The sequence below is a fragment of the Gopherus flavomarginatus genome, chromosome 19 (assembly GCF_025201925.1).
Source record: "Gopherus flavomarginatus isolate rGopFla2 chromosome 19, rGopFla2.mat.asm, whole genome shotgun sequence".
Lineage (NCBI taxonomy): Eukaryota > Metazoa > Chordata > Testudines > Testudinidae > Gopherus > Gopherus flavomarginatus.
The window spans coordinates 19,777,542-19,801,120 of NC_066635.1; the positions used below are offsets into that span (position 1 = coordinate 19,777,542).

Sequence of the window (23,579 nt, forward strand, 5' to 3'; positions counted from 1 at the left end):
ACTAAGCCTCAGAAAAGTGCCCAGGAATCACTTGTAAGGGTGTGGCCTATGTCCTCTTGAAGCCTAGCTCAACAAATATATCCTGCCATGCATCTGAATTACTAAATTGCAAAAGAATGAAGGGAAGAATGAAAAAATGGTTTACAAAGTTGAACATGAAAATAAAAAAAATAAAACGCTAGAGCACTATGTGCATGCAGTTTTGCTATAGCTAACTGTTTTCTCTCTTCTGGAAGATGTAGTGTAATTAATAGAAGAAAGATGAGTGATTGTGTCTCTGATTTCACTGGTCTACAATTTTTGAGAAGTCGTCTGCTTCAGAGATAAAATGTGATATTTATTATGTATTTTGATGTGCTGAATTCAAATATGACAATTAAAACAACTGATTGGCTACTGTTTCTAAAATATTTAAGTTTTTACATTTTATGTCTATGTATATTGTGTAGATAGTAGAGTTTTAATCATAAATTGCAAACCTAGGTCTTTTCATGTGTTTATGGTTGCTTTACATGATAATATTTTACCTGTCCTGTTTATGTAACACTTTAAAAATCAGCAAAAGGATTATATAAATAAAATTTATTATGAAACAAAAGGCAAAAAACTATTATGTACATAGTTTAGTCCTATTCAGTGTCTACTTGGAGCTTCTTGGCTTGTCTCTTGTATTCATTAAATGGAGCATCTCTTGTCACTGTCCAGCAATAGTCTGCAAGCATTGATGGGCTCCATTTGCCCTGATAGCCTGCCAGGAGATTCCACTGCTGTAGTCTGGAGCCCAACAGCTCTGCCTTACTCTTGGGTAGTTCCACATCCCTGACAAGGTCATTCAGTTCACCTTGTGTTATGAGGTGTGGTTCAGAGGAGGAGGATGGGAGAAAATGTGGGTCCTGTGACACTGATGGTTCAGGACCAGAAGTTTCATCCTCTTCCTCGTCTGACTCAAGTGAGAATGATTCTGGTGCATCAGGAACCGGCAGTCCTTCTCCGTGGGGTACTGGGCGTATAGCTGATGGAATGTTTGGATAATGCACAGTCCACTTTTTCTTCTTTGACACACCTTTCCCAACTCAGGCACCATGCAGAAGGAACAATTGCTGGTATGATCTGTTGGCTCTCTCCAAATCATTGGCACTGCAAAAGGCATAGATTTCCTTTTCCTGTTCAACCACTGGCGAAGATTTGTTGCACAAGTGTTGCAGCATATGTGTGGGGCCCACCTCTTGTCCTGATCTCCAATTTTGCAGCCAAAATAAAGGTGATAGGCTTTCTTAACCATAGTGGTTATATTGCGCTTTTGTGATGCAAAAGTCACTTCACCATAAACATAGCAGAAGTTATCTGCACTGTTCACACAAGTACGAGGCATCTCTGCTCACTTTGGCTAAACAGAAATGTGTCCCTTTGCAAAATCAAACACTGACAAATAAGAGAGCATGATACTGTATGATTTCTAGAGCTGATATAGGGCAATTTGTTCAGCAGAGTGATGTAAGCTTCGTTATGCTTGCATCATCCATGACTTCTAGGAATAACATGATGCAATTCATATCATGTATGACGCAATACCAGCTTCAGATTGCATCATTCATTGTTTTGCCTAAAAAGCATGTACTGTCCAAACCCAGTCACAGATTTATTCATAGATCCAGTCAAAGATGTATTTTAGTCATTTCTGGTTTAAATTGAGATCCCTTCCCTTTATAACTCACTTATCCTCCACCATTCTCAAGTCAAGGGTTGTATATACTGACCCAATAGCATATCTTGAAAACTAGAGCCAATCAACAATTTTAAGCATCATTTTCGTTCTCAGTGACCCAGAATTAGTAAAGTTGGACTACATTTATTTCAGAAGCATTTTGGCTGTAGAGCAGCGTTTCAGGCTAAACTCAGCCCTTGTATGAGCAGCACAATTACACTGACTTCAGTTGTGCTACATCTGCAAATGCCAGGGACGGTCTTGTTCCTTGTTGTTTGATTGTTTTATGAGTGGGAGAGGGGGATTTATAATCCCGAGGTTGAATTATACTGTTTCTGGATGACATATAATTATATCTTGGAATAAAAAAGAGTGGATTAAGGCAGAATCCTTTGTTAAAAGGGACAACTGAGAGGGCAACAAGAGGTAAAGCAAGCTGAATGGCTAACCTGCCTCATAGGAGAAGAAAAGCAAGGATATTGGAGTGGGAGGAAAAAATCTATTTGGGTAAAGTACCAACATTTTTGCAGCGTGCCTGAAATTTTAGTGGATGTAGGTCCTATTTAGCCTTACTCCACTTACGGCACTTACAGTATTGCTTACCAATGCACATTTGTTTGAGTGATTTGTCACTATGTGTGTTGTTTGTATTGTTCTAGTGTGCACACATACACACTTACATATTTTATATGTATAAAGTCTATAGTTACATACTAAAATTCATACTACATACATATGTCTCATACTGCATTTAATATTGTAGACCTGATTTAAAATAGCTAAAAGGGCACTCAATTTTACAGCACAATTCTTAAACAATTTTTAAACTAAACAATAGAGTGCTATAGAGTGTTCTTGTTGAAAACTTCCAAGGCATTTTTCAAAACCCTATCAACAGTAAGGCATTTTATTACAAAAAAAGAATTAATTAATTTTGCAACAGCATTTCCATTCAAATAAATACATATGTGTTATATCAATCAGATAATTAATTATGTAGATATAATCAATACGTCTGAGATGCTGGTATAATAATGAGATGTTTGCTCACTATAGTTCAGAATAAGTCTGTCCATTAGCATAGTCAAAAATCACCCTGTGAATAAAAATACAAAAGTACACTTTGATGAATAAACATGTTTCCAATTAGCTTGCCATACACTATTTAAACTTTTATCAGTAAATAAGGATCTGACATCCAATATTTCAATTACTAATACTGACTTACTTTGTAATACTAATCAGTAAAACCAATAACCTAACATGCTCTATAATAAATACCACAAAAGGAGAATTGTCATTCAAATAATTCTGTTATATATATCAGTTTCTGACGGTAATTAATGTTAAAAATGATAAAATGCCCAACGAACAACAAAACTATTTTCCCTATTTCAGAAATAAAGGCATTATATTACATAGGTTATGCTGTCAACCAGAGTTTACCATGAAACTAAGCTGATCTACTGATTTTCTTTGCATCTTTTTGAAAACAATGTTAGTCTCCTTCTAGATCTGTCTACTCACAATTTCTAAACCAGATTATAAAGCTAAATCCATGCAAACCCTTAATGGATCAGGATTTCATTTCTAGTACTGCAAAAACTTCAGTTGTGGCCAAGTCTTATCAGCTACAGTGGCAGACAGATTACAGAAGATGTGCTATGGATAAGTATGAAGCACTACCAGCTTAAACCAATTACGCACTTAGGACAAAGTTGTCAAACCACAGATGAATGCCAAATCCTAACATTTAATTTCCTCTGTACTTACATATTTTAAGGAGAATTATACTATAAATAGAGGTTATAGGAAGTACAAAAGACAGGTGGGTAAATATAACACAATAGGAAATATTTAAAACTGTTATTGAAATATGATGGTGTGTAAATAATGAAGACATTTTAATTCAATAAATACAATTTAAGAATAAAAAATGTCTGCTAGCCACAAGATTTCATTTCTTCCAGAAGTGAAATTTTAATGCCACCTGTGTTTACTTGTTGATTAATATTTCTTTAATTTTTGACAATTAATTCTCACTGTTTTTTAAAAGAAGAAACTACAGATGAATCAGTCAGTTGCAAAACAATCCATAGCTGTCCTAACTGTTCTTCATACAATTACAGTCAGGAAAACGGGCAATAAAATGTGTGTGCATATAATTCAGTTCCTATGACTTACTTGCTTCAGTACTGTTACCCTGTGGCTTCTTCATGGTATTCTACAATGTTCTCAAAACATTAAAAAAATCATAATTAAGAAAGGCAGTGTACAATTTAATGCACATAATTAGCAATTATTTTATGCACACTTCACAATAAAAATCTGTTGCAGACTAAAGGAAAGAAACATTAATGAGCTACTTCTGATGCTGCGCTGTGTACTGTGTTTGCATAATAATGAGGTCCAATCTGCCAGAAAACACATAAAGGACAAATTAATAAGGTCGTCATTTTTGTCTAATGATGCTTAATGCAGTTTTAGCAATCTGCTCAAGACAAAAGGCAGTCACTCAGACGTAGCCGATTATGCATTCGCGTGGCAGATGAAATCTTTATTAAACAGAATGATGAATCTGATTAACATGCGATAACAAATATACAGTCTGCGAAAATGAGCGCGCCACCTCCTGCAAACATCCCTCACGTCGACTATTAAGGCTTTACTCAGATTGAGGTCAGACTGGTATTCCCGAAAGGCGCATTAAGATAAAAGTTTACCAAATGTGGTAACATGATGAACAAAACAATATCCTGTTATATAAAAGCTACTGTCTCAACAGCTGACTGTCTAAACAGTTACAGTAACAACTGCTTAAGTTAAAAAACCTTTACCAAAAGAGCTTGGTTTAACTTTTAATAGGCGAGGGAAGATTTATCACATTAGCTGGGCTGGATCTCAAAGCACCAGGAGTGCTTTTGATTTGTCGCACTAAAAAATTTCCTATAGGTTTCAAAGTGCTTTCAGCTATGAGCATTCTATCATTTTAACAGAGAAGAAAACATGGAAGTATGTAAAATTCTTTGGAGAACTTTCAGGAATAAAAATGGTTACTGCGATCATTCACATGGTGTTCATCTCACACAAACCACACTGTAGCTAGTACAAGCCAAAGGAAATTTCTAGATCAATAGCAAGCATAATTTAACCAAATGCAAAGAAATTTTATGCTGAATTAGCATACTGCACTTTGAATATAAATGGATGCTTTCTTAAAGTCTAGTTTAAATAATACATTTAAAAACATGAATTACATACAATACCAGGGACCTCAGGAGGTCATCTAGTCCAACCCCCTGCTCAAAGCAGGACTAATCCCCTGACAGATTTTTGCCCCAGATCCCTGAATGGCCTCCTCAAAGATTGAACTCACAACCCTGGGTTTAGCAGGCCAATGCTCAAACCACTGAGCTATCCCTCCCCTCCATAATTATGGTAACCCTTCAATTGAGACTGAAGTTCAAGCTACGTTCATGGAGAAAAAAAAATATTGTATGTCCTCATTAGAAGGCTATTTATTATAGAACTGAACTCCAGATCCTAATTTAATTGAAAACATTTTAAACTTGTTTTGCCATAACAATGCACTTTTATTACATGAAAAATCCTTTGGTTCCCAATTTATAAAGAAAGGAGGACATTCAATTTAAGATGACACCTGATCTCTCAAATTGACAACAGACATGAAAATCATGGACTAGGTCGCAGTGTTAAACTTTGGTGTTGATTTTTCTCTCTTCAAATCACATTGCTCAACAGCAGAAAGAATTTCATACTCAAGAACACGCAAAGGCAAGCTGAAAATAACTGAGTCCCAGCTTCCTCACACTAAAACATTTTGCTTGTGCTGATTTTCCTTTTAGTAGCATACAATAATCATTTCAATTTCTTTTGACTCTTTGTTTACAATAAATATATGAAGTCCCAATTTTAAAAAAATAGATATTTGGTTACAGTAAAATGATAGTAAAAGTAAATGTAGTTTCAATTTTAGCATCATTTGTCCTAAGCTTATTTTTGTTCCTGAACAACTCATGTTCTAAAGAAACAAATAGCATCTCTGTTCCTGACACTCAACATCCTGCCACTGGTTTCCTTTTTCTTCCTGGGCCTGCCAGTTCCCAAAGCCTCCTCCCTCTTCCCACGGAGTGACCACAGCCTGCAGTCTTCACTCACTTCTTCCTTTCTCCAGGTGTAGGAAGAAGCCCAGGGACAGAGCAATGAGGCCAGAGAGAGAAGCTCTCTGCTGAGCTGAGGGTTCCTGGGCCGGAACTTGGAGAAGAAGGTGGGCCTGGGTTCCCCTACAAGTCACTGGCAAGTAGCACAGAGCAGAAAGACTTCCTAGGACTACTGAGGAGCTAAACTTTCCCCGGCAGGTGGGGAACATGGACAGTGACATGGCTGGAGGACCAAGCCATGAAGAAGATGCTGGGTTCCTGAGGCTGTGGGAGGAGCTGCAGGCCAGAGGAGTGATGGTGTTAAAAACCCTGGGAGGGGGAGCACATCAGCCTCAAAACTAATCCTCAGAGTACCAGGAGGAAGCACCAGTCCGCTGGTGAGTGGTGCATCCCCACAACACTCCTATTAGTAAGAACAGCTTGCACAGTTTTGGAACAGGAACATTCTAGTTCCAGTGGCCATCTAAATTCCGGGAGGTGAAGAGCTTCTGGGTTGGGATGTATGACTTTAGCATTCCCTTGTGTCAAAAGATCCAGGAAAGGACGAATACTGATGCACAGCCAGACTGACATATGCTGGAGACCTGGGAGCCAGAATTGCCTGGACCATTTGGGTGCAAAAAGAATGACTCATTCTCTATCCTGTCAAATCTTCCATAGTATTCAAGGAAGCAGTGGGATAAGAGGATAGGCCTAATTCAGATGGAGTATGGGTCACAACCCTCCAGTCATCTTGGGGACTAGAAAATATTTGGAATAAACCCCTTTTCCCTGATGTTGAAGAGGTATTCACTCTATGGCTCCTGGTTGGAGGAGGATTTTTACCTCCTGAAGGAGGCTCTTATCATGACAGTGGTCCCTGAAGAGGGATAGGGAAAGGATGCTGGGAGGAGGTGGGGAGAGAAACTCAATGGTATAGCTTATGGTACTTCCTCTTTGGGGCTTGTGTATACATAGATGAGGGGGAGGGGTAGCTCAGTGGTTTGAGCATTGGCCTGCTAAACCCAAGGGTGTGAGTTCAATCAGATGCATCGACTGCAGCTTGTAATGAGGTTCTTGCCACTAATTTACCCTCATCAATAAGGGCTTGCAATTGAGCCACATACTCCTGCGGTAACTTGTCTTTACAATCCAGGAACTTAGAATAATTTTTAAAAAATCATATTTTGCCAGGAGGGCTTGGTAGCCAGAAATTCTAAATTGGAAGTTGGTGGAAGGAAACACCTTTCTTCTCATAAGGTCTAAACACTTGGCCTCCTTATCTGCACGGGTAGCCCTTGGGTGGTGTTGTCTAGACCTTTCTATGGCTGCTTAGATAACTAGAGAGTTTGGGGCAGGGTCGAAGAATAAGAACTCTGCTCCCTTAGCCATGACAAAGAACAGGTTTTCTGCCCTCTTAGATGTAGGGACATAGGCAACTGGCAAGTGCCACAGAGTTCTTGCCAGTTCCTACATGACCTCATTGACTGGTGGAGTAGAAAGAAAGATCCTGGAGCACTGGGCCCAGTGAAAGACCTGAACCACACTCAGAAAGGCCAGGATGAGCTGTGAACCAAAGTGAGGTGAGTATTAAAGCAGATGCTTACAAGTTCACTGTCCAGTACATTACTTGGCAAAGGTTCTTCTAGTGTTGCTAAAACACAGGTACTCCTAAGTAGTACCAGGCACTGGGTAAGTATGTGAATACTAAGGCCAATATGAGGAGTGAAAAAACAGGTTATGGGGGACCTCAAGGCACTGGATACCATCAGTTCCGAGGAGGGGGTCCCTCCTTGGACAGATAAGATTGGTAGTAGAAGATTCTTGATCCCCTCTGGGCTGAATGCCCTCAGGGGAAGGGAAGAAAGTTTTACCAGTATGTCCACCTCTTGGCATGAAGCATGGAGAAAACAAGGGAACAGGTGTGGACCAACGGACACTATTTGCTAGAATTCTCCAGTCTCAGGCATATGGGGGAGTGCATGCCTACCCTACAGTGGGAAACACATACGGACCATCACTTGAAGAAGAATTAACAGACCTGTCTCTCATTTGCAGTCCAGTTGCTGAGTCAATATCCAACTATTTGGTTACTAGATTTTGTAATGCCCTTTTGCTATAACCAACTATGTATTCTCTGATATTTTCTAACTACTAGACCACCTTTTTCTGATTTTCACTTCCTATTTTACTCCTCCATAGACAGTCACCCTTCGATTTCATAAAATGTTACCTTTGCCGTTATACATGCCTAATCAAGCTTTTTTCTTGCAGGAAAATAAGGATCTACCACTTTGCATAATCTTTGTGTATTGGGTGCTCTATTGTACTATATCAGCATATTGATGCACAGAATAAAGTACTCTAGTTCAATTACAATCTTCAGAGGATGATTACGTGTTAATTATCACCTTCTTGAACAGTATGGAAAACTAAAAAAAGGAAAAGCAGTACTTTTTGCCAAGAACTTTATTACTGTACTTTCTAAATAGTTTGAGGTATATTAGGAAAAATTATTTGTAAAGAAGGTGGTCTACATTGGGTAAAAATACTAAAACATCAATTAATGGGTATGTTTCCAGTTAAAAAGGAAAGGGAGCGGTTAAGACCTGGAAGTAGATGAAGACTGTAATGCTAGCTTATTCTGCACAGTAATAAAAATAAGAAATATATAAATCTAATGACAACAGATTCCATAGCTATATATTGGCTGACATTGGCTGTACAAGCTACACTCTCACATAAAACAACAGAAGGATGAAACACTTGCTCTCATTTGCACCCATAATCCTTCATATTTCCTAGCATAAGTTACAAAATCATCACTTTAAAAAACACACAAAAATAAAAGATTACTGTTCAAAACATCTAAACATGGTAAAACATGAACTCATTTTATTATAACATATTATAACGTATGGTGACCAGCTATTTTATATTGTTGGGTAAAGTAACATACAAAACAGTTTTATTATGCATAGCATCATTTACACAGTGTACCCCCAAATTATTTGAAAAATTAAATACAATTAACTACCAATATTTATGGAATACAGTGCTGCACAATCTCTATGATATTACATGCTTCATCTTCACTATAATAGAGCATATTATGAATTGTTTCTACTGATGACAATGATGCATATGGGCCAGATCCTAAGGTCACTAGTCAGTTTTTGCTAAGCTTTTATTCATAAAAAAATCCCCATTTAAGTCAATGAGAGTTCTGCCCAAGTAAGGATTAAGTAAAGGTATCAGCATCCTATGGGTACCTTTTAGAGAGGTTAATCTGCACAGTTCATCCAGGATAGAACTACTCACTTTGACTTTACTCTAAACCAGGAACTAGAGTTAAGGGCACTATATAAAAATGTGCACAGCTTTATTATCTGGTTTTCAAGGAGACCCTCTGACAACATAGTTTGCTAGTACAGTTGGAAATATAACACTTGTATTGAATTACTTGCTGTTGACTCTTTTAGGCCATCTCTCTCCTCACACATATACAACAAGGTCTGATTAGTGTTCTTCTTAGTGCCAAAAGTTAACCAATTTTATTTTTTATAAATATAAATAGAAGAGATTGTGAATATCTGTCCAAACATAATTTTGCAGAGTAAGATTAAATTTCATGTTTGAAATCTAAAAACATGGAATCGTAGAACTAGAAGGAACCTCGAGAGATCTTCTAGTCCAGTCCCCTGCACTCACGGCAGGACTAAGTATTATCTAGACCATTTTTGTTCTTAAAAATCTCCAGTGATGGAGATTCCACAACCCTAGGCAATTTATTCCAGTGCTTAACTACCCTGACAGCTAGGAAGTTTCCTAATGTCCAACCTAAACCTCCCTTGCTGCAATTTAAGCTCATTGCTTCTTATCCTATCCTCAGAGGTTAAGAACAACAATTTTCCTCCCTCCTCCTTGTAACAACCTTTTATGAGCTTTTGCTCTTCTGTTTTGTTCCCAGATCAATCAGTGCTCCCTTTATATGAAATATTGTTAAATGCTGGATATTTTGATAACAACATTAAAACTACAGTCTATCAAATTAGCTACAGACACTGAAAAATGTCTTGATTTAAAGTGACCTAATCTCAGTTACTAAACACTGTAGTGTAAATAATTTCAAACCAACCTGGTAGAAGCATGACTTAAGTAACCTATATTTTCCCTATATAAAAGTATATTTTTCACTCTCTTTAAAACTGGCATTCAGATATGTTCAATCAATACATACAACTAATTTGCTACCTCTGATACACAACGTAAACCAGTTGAACTTACCCATGACTGCGCACTGTTATTGAGATCACTAATTTCAGCTCCTATCAAAGGACATGGAGAAATAGACCAGATGACACAGTTTCTGCATTGCAAATAGCTGGTCACAGAACATTCCTTCACGTTCCAGATAGCATTTAAAGATAAACCGGTGTCCAAGTCTTCCAAAAAGAAAGAAAAAATCCAGAGACATCTTAAAATAAAGTAATATTACGAGTTTGATTTGTGAAATGTTTCACATGTGAAAAATCCAAACAGACATTCAGTTTTTAGTATATAAATAAGAGAGAGAAAAGTAATGAAGAGGAAAACTTTGTAATATTTAATAATTTTAATAAGAGAATAATTCATTCAATTAGAATCACCTGGCAAAATCATATCTAATAGACTATGCAGTCTAGTAGTAACAACCCAGTCTACACATTAACAAAAATCTTTTTTCTTTGCTTTTGGTATATATCATCTAAATGTGCAATAAAAGGAAGGTTAGTTATCTGTAACAAGATCTCACCAAGCATATTGCCTCTGCAGATCCCCCAAATCAGAATACCATGGAATGTCGTGAAGAATTGAGGAAGAGAAGATGGGCTGGTGTGGATCAGAAGGTAACAGGTTAAATTCAATGCTCGTGTAAAAAGATGGATCTCAACAGAAGTCAACAGAGTTATGCTTGCTTACACCAAACAATGAATTTAGTGTAGCACTCCGTCTACAAGTGAGTAACCTTCCTTTTACCACACAGAATTGCTTCTGCATATTCCCTAGTCCTGGGAGGTTCACTAGCATTAACAGTTACTACATTCTAGAAGAGGTGTGAGGACTCCTTTGTTAAACAACTGCTTTCCTGTAAAGAATATCAGTCTTAACTGCCTAGTTAAAAGGGTAGAACTGGTGTGGCAGCTATACAGATTTCAAAAGAGGAGACATTTCTCAAGAACATCATGGAAGCTGGCTTGGTTGGATGTAGAAGAAGTGGCCTGCAGGACTGGGATATCTGCTTGGTCAACAAAGTTGAATAAAGTTTAACTAATTAAGATTATATTAAAGCAAAGATTTATTCCTTATTCGACTTGTCCTCAAATGCCAAAATAACTTTATACATCTGCAAAAAAAATTGTATTATCCAGGTAATAATGCTGCAATACCACTTGACACCTACTTTATGTAGCTTTGCTTTCCCTGGTAAATTACAATGCCTGGTGAAGAAGAATGAGGGGCTGATGGATTGGTTGAGATGGAATTCAGACACCATTACAAGGAGACATTTGGGTAGATCTTATCCTTTTGGAGCACTATGAAAGGTGTATTAGCGATAAGTACTTGAATTTCACTCACTCCTGGCTCAGTGCAATGGGTATACAGCCTGGGAGAAACAAATGTTAAAGGGTTCACTTGCCAACAGACTCAAAGGAAGAGCCGATGAATCTCATCAGCACTTAATTCAAATTCCATGAATGTGAGGGGGGCCTCACATGATAAGTCAGATAAAGTGAGCTCTTAATGAATAAGGATTTGGCAACCACTATGGGGTATTAATTAGCCCTCAGAGAGATTTACCTTCACACTTCACTTGAGTCTGATAAACTTTCAAAGTTTCTTTAAGATAACTAAGACTTGCATCATCTGTGATGATCAACACCACATTATTATCTTCTGAAATGGCACCTAATTCACACATGCGATTGCTAAGAGATTTTGTAGCTCTTACATTTGTATTTCTAAAGAGTTTCTGGACTACTTGCACTTCTGCATTACTGCAGAAAGCTTTTTTCAAAGTTCCTAAAATTAAAAAAGTAGAGGTTAAGGCAGGCCTGCACAACTCATAAAGCGGCGAGGGCCACATTACTCCAAAGAAAACAGCTGAGGGCCGAAACCCCCTGGCCCCGCAGAAACACCCCCCCTACCAGGACCTCCCAGCCCGGTGGAAACACCCAGCCCCAGCACCGCCCAGCCCTGCAGAAACAAACCCTCCTTCCCCAGCGCTGCCCCACCAAAACAGCTGTGGGCCAAAAAGGAAGGTTGGGGGTGGGGAGGTGACACTTGATTTTAAATCAACCAGGGGCTCCCAGCTGAAGAGGTGGCTGGGAGCCCTCAGGGTCAAATTAAATCGCCCGGGGCTCCGGCGGCTGGGGGAACGCGGAGCTTTGCAGGGCTGGGGCAGGGATTTAAAGGGCCCAGAGCTCCTGCTGCTGAGGGGAGCCCGAGCCCTTTAAATCCCAGCCCCAGCCCATCTGGGGAGCTGCGGCCGGGATTCAAAGGGCTCTGGGCTGCCTGCAGCCACTGGGAGCCCTGAGCCCTTTAAATCTCAGGCGTGGCCAGGAATCTCTGCGGGCAGCCCAGAGCCCTTTGAATCGGGCCGTATGTTGTGCAGGCCTGGGTTAAGGTATTCTTATTATATACACAGTTTTGAATACAACCCAGTTTGAATACATTGCAAACTTTCCACATTTACAAGGTGGTAATTTAGGTCCTGATCCAACACCTCTTGAAGTCAATGAAAAGACAGACCTCCATTGATTTAAGTGGGCTTTGGACAGTGACCTTCTTTTATTTTTCTAATGTATCCCAAATCTACTTATCAATGAGTGGGTTTTTTCTAGTATAAATACTAACCTGATGAGTGAGTTTAAATCTATTTTCCATAAGTTGCATTTATGTTAAATTTTCATCAAAATGACAGATTTTACACTTCCAATCAACCGAAATCAGGAGTCTAATCTAAACAGTATAAACCTTATTGCTTCCAATAGACACCTTGGTGCCCACCAATGCTAAAGCACCCCAGAGCTTCAGAATGGTTTCATTTCCTGTACCACGCTTCCACTTCACTATATATCAATTGCCAAAGGCACAAGAACAATTTAATGTTTAAGAAGCAGATGAAAGGTCAGGAATTCATTGATGACATTAGACCACGTAGCCCTCTAAGTGTTCCACTTGCCACAGTAGCGCCCCTGGTGGTAGAAATGACATCTCCAGCGCTCGTTAGCCATTTCTTTGGCCCTGTGATAGCCTCTCTCTGGCTATGTCTTCAGTGGCTCAGCTCCCTTTTCCAGTTCTGTTCCCTTTCAGGGCAACAAAATCCCACTATAGAATCCACATCAACATCCAAACAAAAGATCCTTCTACCCCTCTCAGGCTGTGAATGAAGTTCCCCATGCTTGACCACTATTCCTGGAGACTGCAGAGTTCCTTTTTTGCTGCTTTGGCTGAGCACTGCTTCCCAAGGCTTTTTCTCTGGATGTCCTTCTTCTTAGCAGACTGCTTCTCCTACCTGGGAATGGTGGCAACATCTCCAAGGAACCTTCCTGCTTCTCACGGGCCCTATGTCAGCACCTCCCACGGGAGCCTAACCTGCTCCCTGTGGGTCTCTCCAGCCTGCCTTCACCAGTCTCTTCCCAGGGAAAAAGAACTCCCCTTGCTCCTCTCTCCTGGGTTATCTTCCTCCTCTCTCTCTCTCTATGCAGTCCTCCCTGATCCTTTCACAGCTGGAGTCACTATGCTAAACTACCAGGCAAGGATGAGCCTGATTCACCTTAAAGAACCAGCCACCCTATGACAAGCCCCAAAAGTAGGTGGTTATGAAAGTGGATGATACTATACTACTTTGGCCTGCTTTTCTGTATTCATATAATGCTGATCATCTTGCTAGCCAAGTTTTACTTTGATGGATTCAGAAGCAGTGGGGACAGCCCTCACTTCCTCTATCCCTGGGTTAAGAGGGTACCTGGAGATCACCAAGCAGGAGCAGCTGGGGAAGTGCTCTCTGTACTCTTCCTGGTTCCCCCTTCCCATCCCTGAATAATAAGTGTATGGGAGAGGGTGCTGCTACCTTTCTCATTCCTCCACAGCCCTTTCCATGATGGGAGGAGGAAGGCTATCCCATCTGGTGGCCAGGAAATGGATTCTGACCTGCCTACTGTAACTGGTATTGGACAGGGGAGTTAGGAGGGGCCATGTGCCTAGCTCTCTCATGCTCTGGAGGATGGTCTCTCCTTACTTTTATTGCTGCGAGTAGCCATTCTGATCTCTTTTGCTTTCTGCTGCCAAGCTGCCAGTTTGGTTCCATTCAAGCCCCACTCTGAGGCTACATCTCCACTAGGAGGGTGGGGTGTGATTCCCAGCTTGTGTACACAGTAGCTCTCCTTGAGCATTCCCGAGTATAAATACAGTAGCAGTGTAGCAGGGGACGTGGCAAGGAAGGCATGGCTTAGCCATGTTAAGTACCAACTTGCCTGAAACTGGTGAATAGAGTGACAAAGTTCCTCCTCTACCTCGGTGGGTCCTGCGCTTATTGGCAGATTTGTTTGCCTCACAGATTCACTCTGTGGGTCAGGAAACAGCCCAGAGACCTTCCCCTCTGGTAGAAGCCACAGTCCAGGTCAATTCCTCCTGCATTTGATCAGGAGTTGGGAGGTTTGGGGGGAAACCGGGCTGCCCTCTACTCCGGTTCCAGCCCAGGGCCCTGTGGACTTCAGCTGTCTAGAGTGCCTCCTGGTACAGTCGCACGACAGCTATGACTCCCTGGGCTACTTCCCCATGGCCTCCTCCCAACACCTTCTTTGTCCTCACCACCGGACCTTCCTCCTGATGTCTGATAATGCTTGTACTTCTCAGTCCTCCAGCAGTGTGCCTACTCACTCTCAGCTTCTTCCATGCCTCTTGCTCCCAGTTCTTCACAAGCACTTCCTCTCCTCTGGCTCCCTCTGGCCTGACTGGAGTGAGCCCTTTTATAGCATCAGAGGGGCCTTAATTGGAGTCAGGTGCTTAACAGCCTCACCTAACTCTTAGCAGGTTAATTGGAGTCAGGTGTTCTCATTAGCCTGGAGCAGCCCCAGCTCTGGTCACTCAGGGAACAGAAAACTGCTTATCCAGTGGCCAGTATATCACCCTTCTACTACTCTGCTGTTCCCAACTGGCCTGGGTCTATCACAGTAGGTACTTGGCACAATCTTGCCACTACCTGTTCTACAGTGGCTACACTACACTGAATGAAAACTAGTGTGAGTACGTGTATGTGAGCAGGGAATCACACTCCTAGCTCATAGCGTAGGCATAGCCATATTCTCCCTATCTAATGGGCGAGATCTCTTTAGATGCCAGGGTAGAGGCTCATTGCCAGACTTCGTTTGGGGATCTGGAAGAATTTTTCCCATATTGCAAAATTGAAAAGCTGCTATGTGGGTTTTTTCAACCCCATCCAGTATCTTTGAGGTCCATTTGGGGGGATTAAACTACATTTTGTAACTTCAGTGGTTTCTAGCACAGCTGGTGAGTTAGAAAGGGTCCGATGGGAAGACCCTGTAACCCAAGGGACTTCTTGGGCATGGGCCCAGAGTATAACATTGTTGTCAGAGGTGTTGTCAGATGCTACCGGTGTGGTGCTCTGCTCTCTCCTTGTTGGTATCACTTGGCTGTGTGCGTGTGTTCTCTCTGTGTGCTGCCCCAGCTCTGCACAGATAGCTGACACAGCAGACCCGAAGAGAACCCCCAATGACCACAGAGTCTAGTAAGGTACGAAGGCACGTCGGCCAGGTTTATTGCCGTATTGGATACAGTAGTAGTTCCCTCCAGATCGTTACTCTACAGGGCATACTACAAATATGTACCCACGCTCAATGGACTCAGCTCAGTCAGTGGTGGGACTTTCCACTGCCCCCTCGGCCGGACAAAGACATCGCCCCAGGGATGCATTCTTATACACAGGTACAAACAAGTTACACATCACTCCTGATGTATTGAGGTGCAGCCCCTCTACGTAGCCAGGTACAACCCCTCTACGCAGTAAGGTGCCGCCTCTCACCTTGTACATGTTGGTTCAAACAAAACAACTCTATCCATCATATTACCCTTTTGCCCATCATTGGGATAGGTCAGTCTCTTCCTTGCTATCTATGTGGAATGTGCAAGTATGTGAATGTTCTGATCTCTAGTGTTCAGTACCTTTTAGGTACGTATCTTCTTGCAGCATTAGTCCTTTCCTTGCCAGCTTCTGTGAGCAGGGCCTGCCTCTCGCTCACAGCTTAACTTTGCTTTATGTTAGCGAAGTCTTGACCATGACTTTAGTTCAGGCCTTAGGCCTCATACCAGGCCTCTGATACCAAGGTTTATATCTTAGTGTCTCCTCTTACTACAAATATTTGTACAATGAGGGGGCATATTTCCACATCATGCTGCATGTGGCTCCCCTCATCTAATTTTTCCTACCTCCTATTTGTAGATGGGGAGTGGATTGGGACTCTGACTGCCAACCAGGCTCCCTGAGCAGGCCTGATAGTGTTAAGGGGGCGGGATATGGCCTTCATAGCTCCCCTTAGGTTTGTAGAACCCAGGGTCACTGGTGCCAAGTTGAAAACTGCACTGGAACAGCCCAAACATGTAGTTGGGAGGAATGGTCCCTGTTGGTTAAGAATTTTAATAAAGTTGTAGCCTCTGCTGTGACGTTGCAGTCTATATGGTTTTATAAAAATATGCTAATGAGTGAATATAATGTAACTGGAATATATTTCATGCCCCTTGATCGCTCTAATCTGGGGATGTTGCCAGAACCAACTGTCACAGACTGCGCTATCCAATTAGCTGGCATACTTCACTTACATAGATGCCAGCTGTGCTGCAAGCCAGATTAGTATGTTGAGGTTTAAAACACTATCATAAACAGAGCAACAGTAAGACTGCTTCCATCAGCCACCACTTTTATGGTTATTCACCAGCCTGTCTCTAAATTTAGGAAAAGGCCAGTGGGATAGATAATAAAGAATGCTATTTGTCAGTCAGAGACCATAGTTCCATACACTCTAAGAGGGTCTGCTGTCTGCAATGAGACTTCAGGTGAAAACGAAGAAGCTGCCTTACTGTAATGTCAGTGAAAAGAAATGTTGTAAATCCAAAATCTGTCTTAATGAAATAATTAATTTACTAATTACCTTATCCTTCTAGTTAACTGATGATTATTCTAAAATGTACTTTCTGTATTCAGAGGTGCAAGGAAAAAAAAATTGTACTACCCCCTTAACCCCAATGAGCTGGAACAGGTCTTACCTTCTGCTTTTGGTAATATTTCAGCTCCACAGACAATACAATACAGTCCTGACCTGCAAGGTTGGCTGCGTGTTTCCTTCCACAATATAATAAGGCAATATATAAATTAATGTATTAAACATTTAAAGTCTAAATATGTAGGTCATAATTATTTAAAAATAAAAACCATTACTATCAAGTAATATACTAATGAAAGTTATTGCTTCAAATATAAATAAATAATATTAGAAGCACAAATCCATTTGAATCAATATTTAATTGCTTTAAAATTTACATTAATTGGTAAAATATGTATCATATGAAATAATAAAAATGACTAGACTAATTTATATATATTATGTATGAGATATTTTATAATACTGTAGTCTCCAAAAAAGAGGTTTGAGCAGCAGACCAAATAAGACAAAAAAATAGACTTGGCATCAGATTCCAAACACAACTTTGAGTGCCAGATTTTAAAATGTATTATTCAATGAAATTAATAAATTTTGTACTTTAGATGTTTCTCTCTAAATTATAGTGAAATGTAAAGCATCAATGTAGTTTTCTTGTATATTGGAGTTTTATTTTACTCTGAATAGCTCAATGTATTTGAATAGGTTAATATTTCCTGAAATTAGAGCACACCCTAAAGTATGGTTTTGTAAAGCATTTAGGGCCCAATACTGCACCCCTTAGTTACATAGGTAGCGCCACAGACTTGATCACCTATATTCATGTGATAAGGGCTGCAGCCTGCAGCCATGGAATTTAAAAAAAAAATAGTAATGGAGAACTTATAGAACATCAGTAGACTGAGAGCACATGTTAATTTTATGACTCAAAATTACAATCAATGGTCTTCAAATAGTACTTTAAAAGATTAACTTGCCAGTCCTGAGTAAACAGTTCACTTTAACAAATAGCAAACTACAATTTATGAAGAAAATATAATTACAATAATACATTTTTAGAGGTAGGTTGTACTAGACCAGACCCGAGGGTTACTCCATGTTGTACTAGACCAGACCCGAGGGTTACTCCACATCATGTTGCTCCTTTATCGGCTTCTGGAATGTGAGATGCAGTGTCTGTGTTTTATAATCTATGGCATAAACAAAACTGCTAGTTGATAATATATTGAAATAACATCATTTGTTCCAGAAGAACCCAGAAGTACTTTACAAATTACTGATATTTGGAGTTTACATGAGTTCCATCAGCTGAGGAGCTGCCAGGCTAGGACATTTGGACTAATACCCTCTCTCAAGAAAATGGCCAGTGATATTTAATGACCACAAGCACTTAGTGACTTAGTTTTAAATCTCAGACAAAAAAGGACTTTACAGTGTCAAAATGTTCCCTTGCACCACGCTGGTGGGGTACTAGTTTAATACTATATAAGGGAAGAGAATTGTCTGCTTAATCACCAATACAACATCTTGTAGCATACGGGGTTTCCTTGGAGGTTTTCCACTCAAGTACTGACCATTCTCAATTTAACAAAAACATAAAATTACAGAGGCAATCTGGCTACAGGCTACAAAACACTTAGTCTGGAATTTTTCAAAGGATCCTAAGGCAGTTAGGTGCTGAACTCCCATTAAGTTTCAAAGGCATTAGGTTCTTAGGCTCCTTAAAAATTACACACTAATCAAAAATAGTAAAGAGTCCTTATGTAGAAAGGAGATGTCTATTACAAACTATGGTCTTAATTCTGCAAAGTGCTGAATAACCTGAAGTCCCACTGATGCTAATAAGGCACTTAGCACTCATTTCTACAAATTTAGATCTCTTGGGCAATTTTTCAATCCAGAAATAAGCGTGTCTATATTACTTATTGAAAATTTCAATTACAATAATTATATTAATCAACTAATAAACCATACAGAACCATGCACATTATTTCACCTCACAGGAAAAAGGTAGTATATTTATTTTTCTTATATGTTATCAAGAGTTGCCACTACCACATTTAATAACTCCATTCAATCTACTCTTTATATTGTACCTTTCTTTCATAGATGAAGCCATTTCCCCTACTAGCAGCTTTCTTGGTTCTTCGTTTGCATGCTCTTTGCACATTCAGTCCTTTAATAAATTTGGAATTCGATTATTATTTTATGCACAAAAGAAATATTAATTATTGTTTCAAAATAATAGGATACTTTCCATAATTTAGATTTCACTGACTTGAGAAGTCCAAACACAGTTTTAGGTTAGTTTTAATTTAGGACAAAAAAAATTTACATGCAAAGTAGACAGCTAAGTAACCAATTTACTTTTGTTGTTTTGAATCACCACAAATCTCTGATAAATTTAAAAATAAAATGCTTTTCAATCACTGATGTGTATATATATGAGAACAAGAAGCTTGTGTGTGTGAGCACATGCATGTAGGACTAAATTTATAGTTTTTGCATTTAAAAAAGGTAGCAATACTAGCTAGGCCTATGATCCCATCAGTTCTCCCAAGCAACTGTGTAACAGTCAGGATTTAGGATGGGTCTGGTGAATATCTGACTGGGAAACTCCAAAGAAAACTCAGTATCTAATGGGAATAGTGGCAATAGGTGGCAATTGTCCTAAGTCAATGTTATTATATATGGTGATATTATATATTGATATAGTAACTGCAAATTAACACAGTGCTTGAACATAGATAAGACCAGTTTCATGCGTCAAAGAGTTTATAATCAAAACAAGATAAGTCAAGACATACACAAGACAAGACAAAAATTCAGGAGAGGAAGGGTCCAGAGGCTCCTTATGATAAGAAAACAGAGGAGAGTTTTCCTATGAAAGACTTGAAAGAAGATAGAGAGAGTACTTGTGATTCAAGGCACAAAGCCAAAAGTGATAGAAGATTTTTATTATACATTTAGATTTAAACACAAAAATATAAAAAGGCATTTTCCATGTGACCTTCTGGAAAAGATTACGTCAGGCCTCTTAGAGTAGCATTCAAAACCCTACAAGGAGCAGAAGCCTGGCAAACCATGGAGAACTAGGCATTTTGGATGAACTATAAAACTAAGAGTAGCATTTAGATCAAGAATGTAACTACTGCAGTAGGCCCGAACAAGAAGTCTCAACGCTCCCGCCCCCAACCGTTAGGTTTCTTGCAGGAGTTATGAAAAGAAGTTCAGTCACCAGTATATAAATCTAACATAAGGGTTCCAATGTTAGCTGCTGGCATGAAGAAAGGAAGAAGGAAAGTCACTAGCCATCTGACCTACCAACCCCACAACAAAAGTTACTACTGACTGAAGATGGGTAGAGCCCTGTGCAGATACAAATTTATACCCACAGATGCAGATATCCACAGATATAAATCGGTATTCGCCAAACTACTTCGCTCTCCCGGGAACCGCAGCGATGAAAGGAGAAGAACATGGGACCACTGCACAAAGGAGTCAGTGCCCTGCACTGGCAGCTCCTCTGGCACAGCTGTACCACCCCCATCTCTCCCCCCATCCCTTCCACATCTCCAGTCTGGTGGCATGCGTGACACTTGCACACACTAGTGCGACCAGGAAGAACTGCTGGTGAGCCTGGTGCCTGGCAGTACAGCCATGCCAGAGGAGCTGCCGGTGTGCACTGGCTCCTGGGAGTGGCTGCCCCGTGCTCTGCTCATTTTGCTGCTGCAGTTCCCGGGAGAGCTCTGCGGTTCTGCGGACACCGATTTATATCCATGAATATAAATTTGTATCCACCCAGGGCTCTAAAGATGAGCTCAATAAAGTAAATATAATACTAATCTGCAGCATTAGGATTTTGTGGAATAGTTATGAGTCAGACGAAATTTGAGTTATAGCGACTGTTCTTATGTAAAAGGAGACTATTTTTACTTTATGTAATTTTTTTTCTTTATCTGCTGCAATAGAGGAAATAAGAATTTGAGCCAAAGGTCATGTAATGAATACAGGTTAGTGCTAAATAATCTAATGCAGTATATGCAAAAGAGATTTCATATTCTACCCATCTTTTACCATACTTGAACACATAAGATTTAATCTTTTTAAAGCAATATTTAATATAGAAAGAAAAGAAGCTGTTTAATTCACAATACTTGATGCAAGAAAACATACAGTTTTGAACAAGGGGATATCATAGCATTATTTAGTCTGATTATTAAAGAAAATGTCACATGTGCAATTCCAACTCATGTGCCAAATATATAAATGTCCACATAAATAATTTACATTGTCCCAGGATCCTCCCCCCCCCCGCAATGTACTTCATTAATATAACAACAGAAACAAAAACTAGTTTCTCTCAACCATGTGTGTCACAATGTTTCATCACAGCAAAATCCTTCCTTCTGCATTAATCTTCAATGTCAAATAGTTAATTCACCACGTTAACCTGGGATACACGTGAGGCCCTGGAAATAATTATTCCAAATTTTGTGTTCTTTAAATGTCTAATAGAAGTTATTGCTTTATTTTGTAACAAGAACTCTCTTTGTTCTGGTTTTCAGTATGTAATAATGGCAGTAGGACCAAAATTTAGCCCAATATAATTAACAAAAATATTTGAAATATTTCAAAATAAAATATACACAGAAAAGTTTCAAAGTTCATGTGATATTTTACATGGTCAAATACAGCATAAGAAGTGCATTTATAAGGTAGAAAAGTGCACTCTTGTTTGGCTGTCATTACATCTCAGAACCTGATCATAAAAAAGATCATCGAAGCAGCAAATTTTGAAGGGATGTCAATGGTATTAGCTTATCTCAACTTTCTGTTTACACATGAAACAAAGAAGAATACGTAATGATGTTATTAGTATCATCAACTTTCAAGCAGTCTGCTCAATATTACTCATCTGCTGATATGTTCTTTTTGTGAAGAAAGACTTGAAGGAATGGAAAATGGCTCCCCTAATTTGGGAATCTAGGGTTGCTCTCGTAAATTAACTGGTGCTCAAGGAATGTGCCTTTTCTGCATACTAATCTTTTAAAATATAACAGAAATGCACAGAATTATATCTGCTTGAAGTTTTATTTTCTTTGGGGGCTAAACAGCAATTGTTTGCTAGTGCTCAACACCAGATGAATTCAATTGACAGCGGAGCGATTTTGTCCTCACCCTATAGTTCCAGGTACAGTATTATTTGGTCTACAACTTATGATTCCCTGGGTCTTGTTTGGCTCTTTGTCCATACATTGTGAAGAAGAATCTTAATAAAGTCTGAAGAAAACAGCAGAGCAGTATTATTTGCATATGCAAAATAAAAAAATATCAAATCAGATAACAGAGATAAAATGAAAATACAATTCCACCATTTCTCTACTAGTGAGGCTACGTAGTCAATAAAAAAGCCTACCAGAAATATAAGTGATTCATAATGAAGTTCATTTCTAAATTTCCTGTAAAACATGGTAGCTATGGACTAGTACTGCTCAATGAGAAGGAAGACACACCTTTGTTTCGTGATCTGGAAAGTTTACTTGTCTTTTTTCTGGTGTCCATTTCCTGATATTTTTTCTGTTCCACTTCTCCTACTCTAGTAATACTTTCAGCATCACTATCTGCATTACCCTTAATCTTGTCATTTTGCATTATTATAGCTAATTCTGTGTTCATGTTATCATTACTTTTTATTTCTCCAACTGAGCTTACTACTTTTGAAGTACTGATTTCAAAAAGATCTTCAGCTACAATGCAAGCTCCATGTTCATTCTGATTCACAGTATTATTACATGTTTGAATTAATGGTTCAATTTGCTGTTCCTCTGACTCTATATCATCATAAAGTTCAGGTGTAAAATAGATACTATCATCCTCAGCTTCTGCTTCTATGGCTATATTTAACGTTGAAAGTTCAATTTTTCCTCTTACTGGAGATAACTCAGTGCATTGATTTATGACTCCATCAGTGCAGAATTGCTCTTCAGCAGGATGTTCTTCAGCAGCTGCAGCCTCACTCTTTTTTTCTGAGGAACTAGTTGTTTCCAGTTGTAAGGCTGGTCTACTTGGTGTATGTTCTGTAAGCAATGACGACTGGCACTGGCGTTCATTAACAACAGGCTGACTAGATTCAATAGTTCTTCTTTTTTGTTTGCACATAGCTTTGGAGATACATTTCTTTTCATTCACAGGCAGAGGTGTTGAAGTCAGTGGCTTATTGCTGAAGTATTGTTTCATAAGGTCAGCATTAGTCCAGCTATTCCTTTTCTCCCTTTCTTTTTTGATGGCAGGACTTTTTGGTTTGGAATCCATATGTTTTTCTCTCCTCTCTGTTTGGTGAATATAATTTTCTACACCAAAATTCTGACCATCTGTGAAAATCACAAAATACAACAGTAACTGATTTGGTTTTTGCCCTTATTTTACAATGCACTTATCACAGAATTATATTACGTTTACAGAATTATTGTTATTATGTGAAATGAAATCCAG

General features: G+C 39.3%; 1 protein-coding gene across 3 annotated transcripts in view; it reads right to left on the minus strand.

Moving 5' to 3' along the window:
• Positions 1-23,579, minus strand: part of BRIP1 (BRCA1 interacting helicase 1) — a 196,402-nt gene that overhangs the window by 63,346 nt on the left and 109,477 nt on the right. The window contains exons 20-24 of one of the 3 annotated variants that reach the window (XM_050928767.1): positions 22,601-23,458; positions 19,181-19,260; positions 17,191-17,266; positions 10,153-10,310; positions 1,664-2,801 (exon numbers count right to left, since the gene is read on the minus strand). In XM_050928767.1, coding sequence (XP_050784724.1) covers positions 2,790-2,801; positions 10,153-10,310; positions 17,191-17,266; positions 19,181-19,260; positions 22,601-23,458 — 1,184 coding nt within the window. In that variant the 3' untranslated portion in view covers positions 1,664-2,789. Of the gene's footprint in view, positions 1-1,663; positions 2,802-10,152; positions 10,311-17,190; positions 17,267-18,181; positions 18,275-19,180; positions 19,261-22,600; positions 23,459-23,579 lie in introns of those variants that run through there. The other 2 variants (XM_050928766.1, XM_050928768.1) reach the window with 2 other exon arrangements.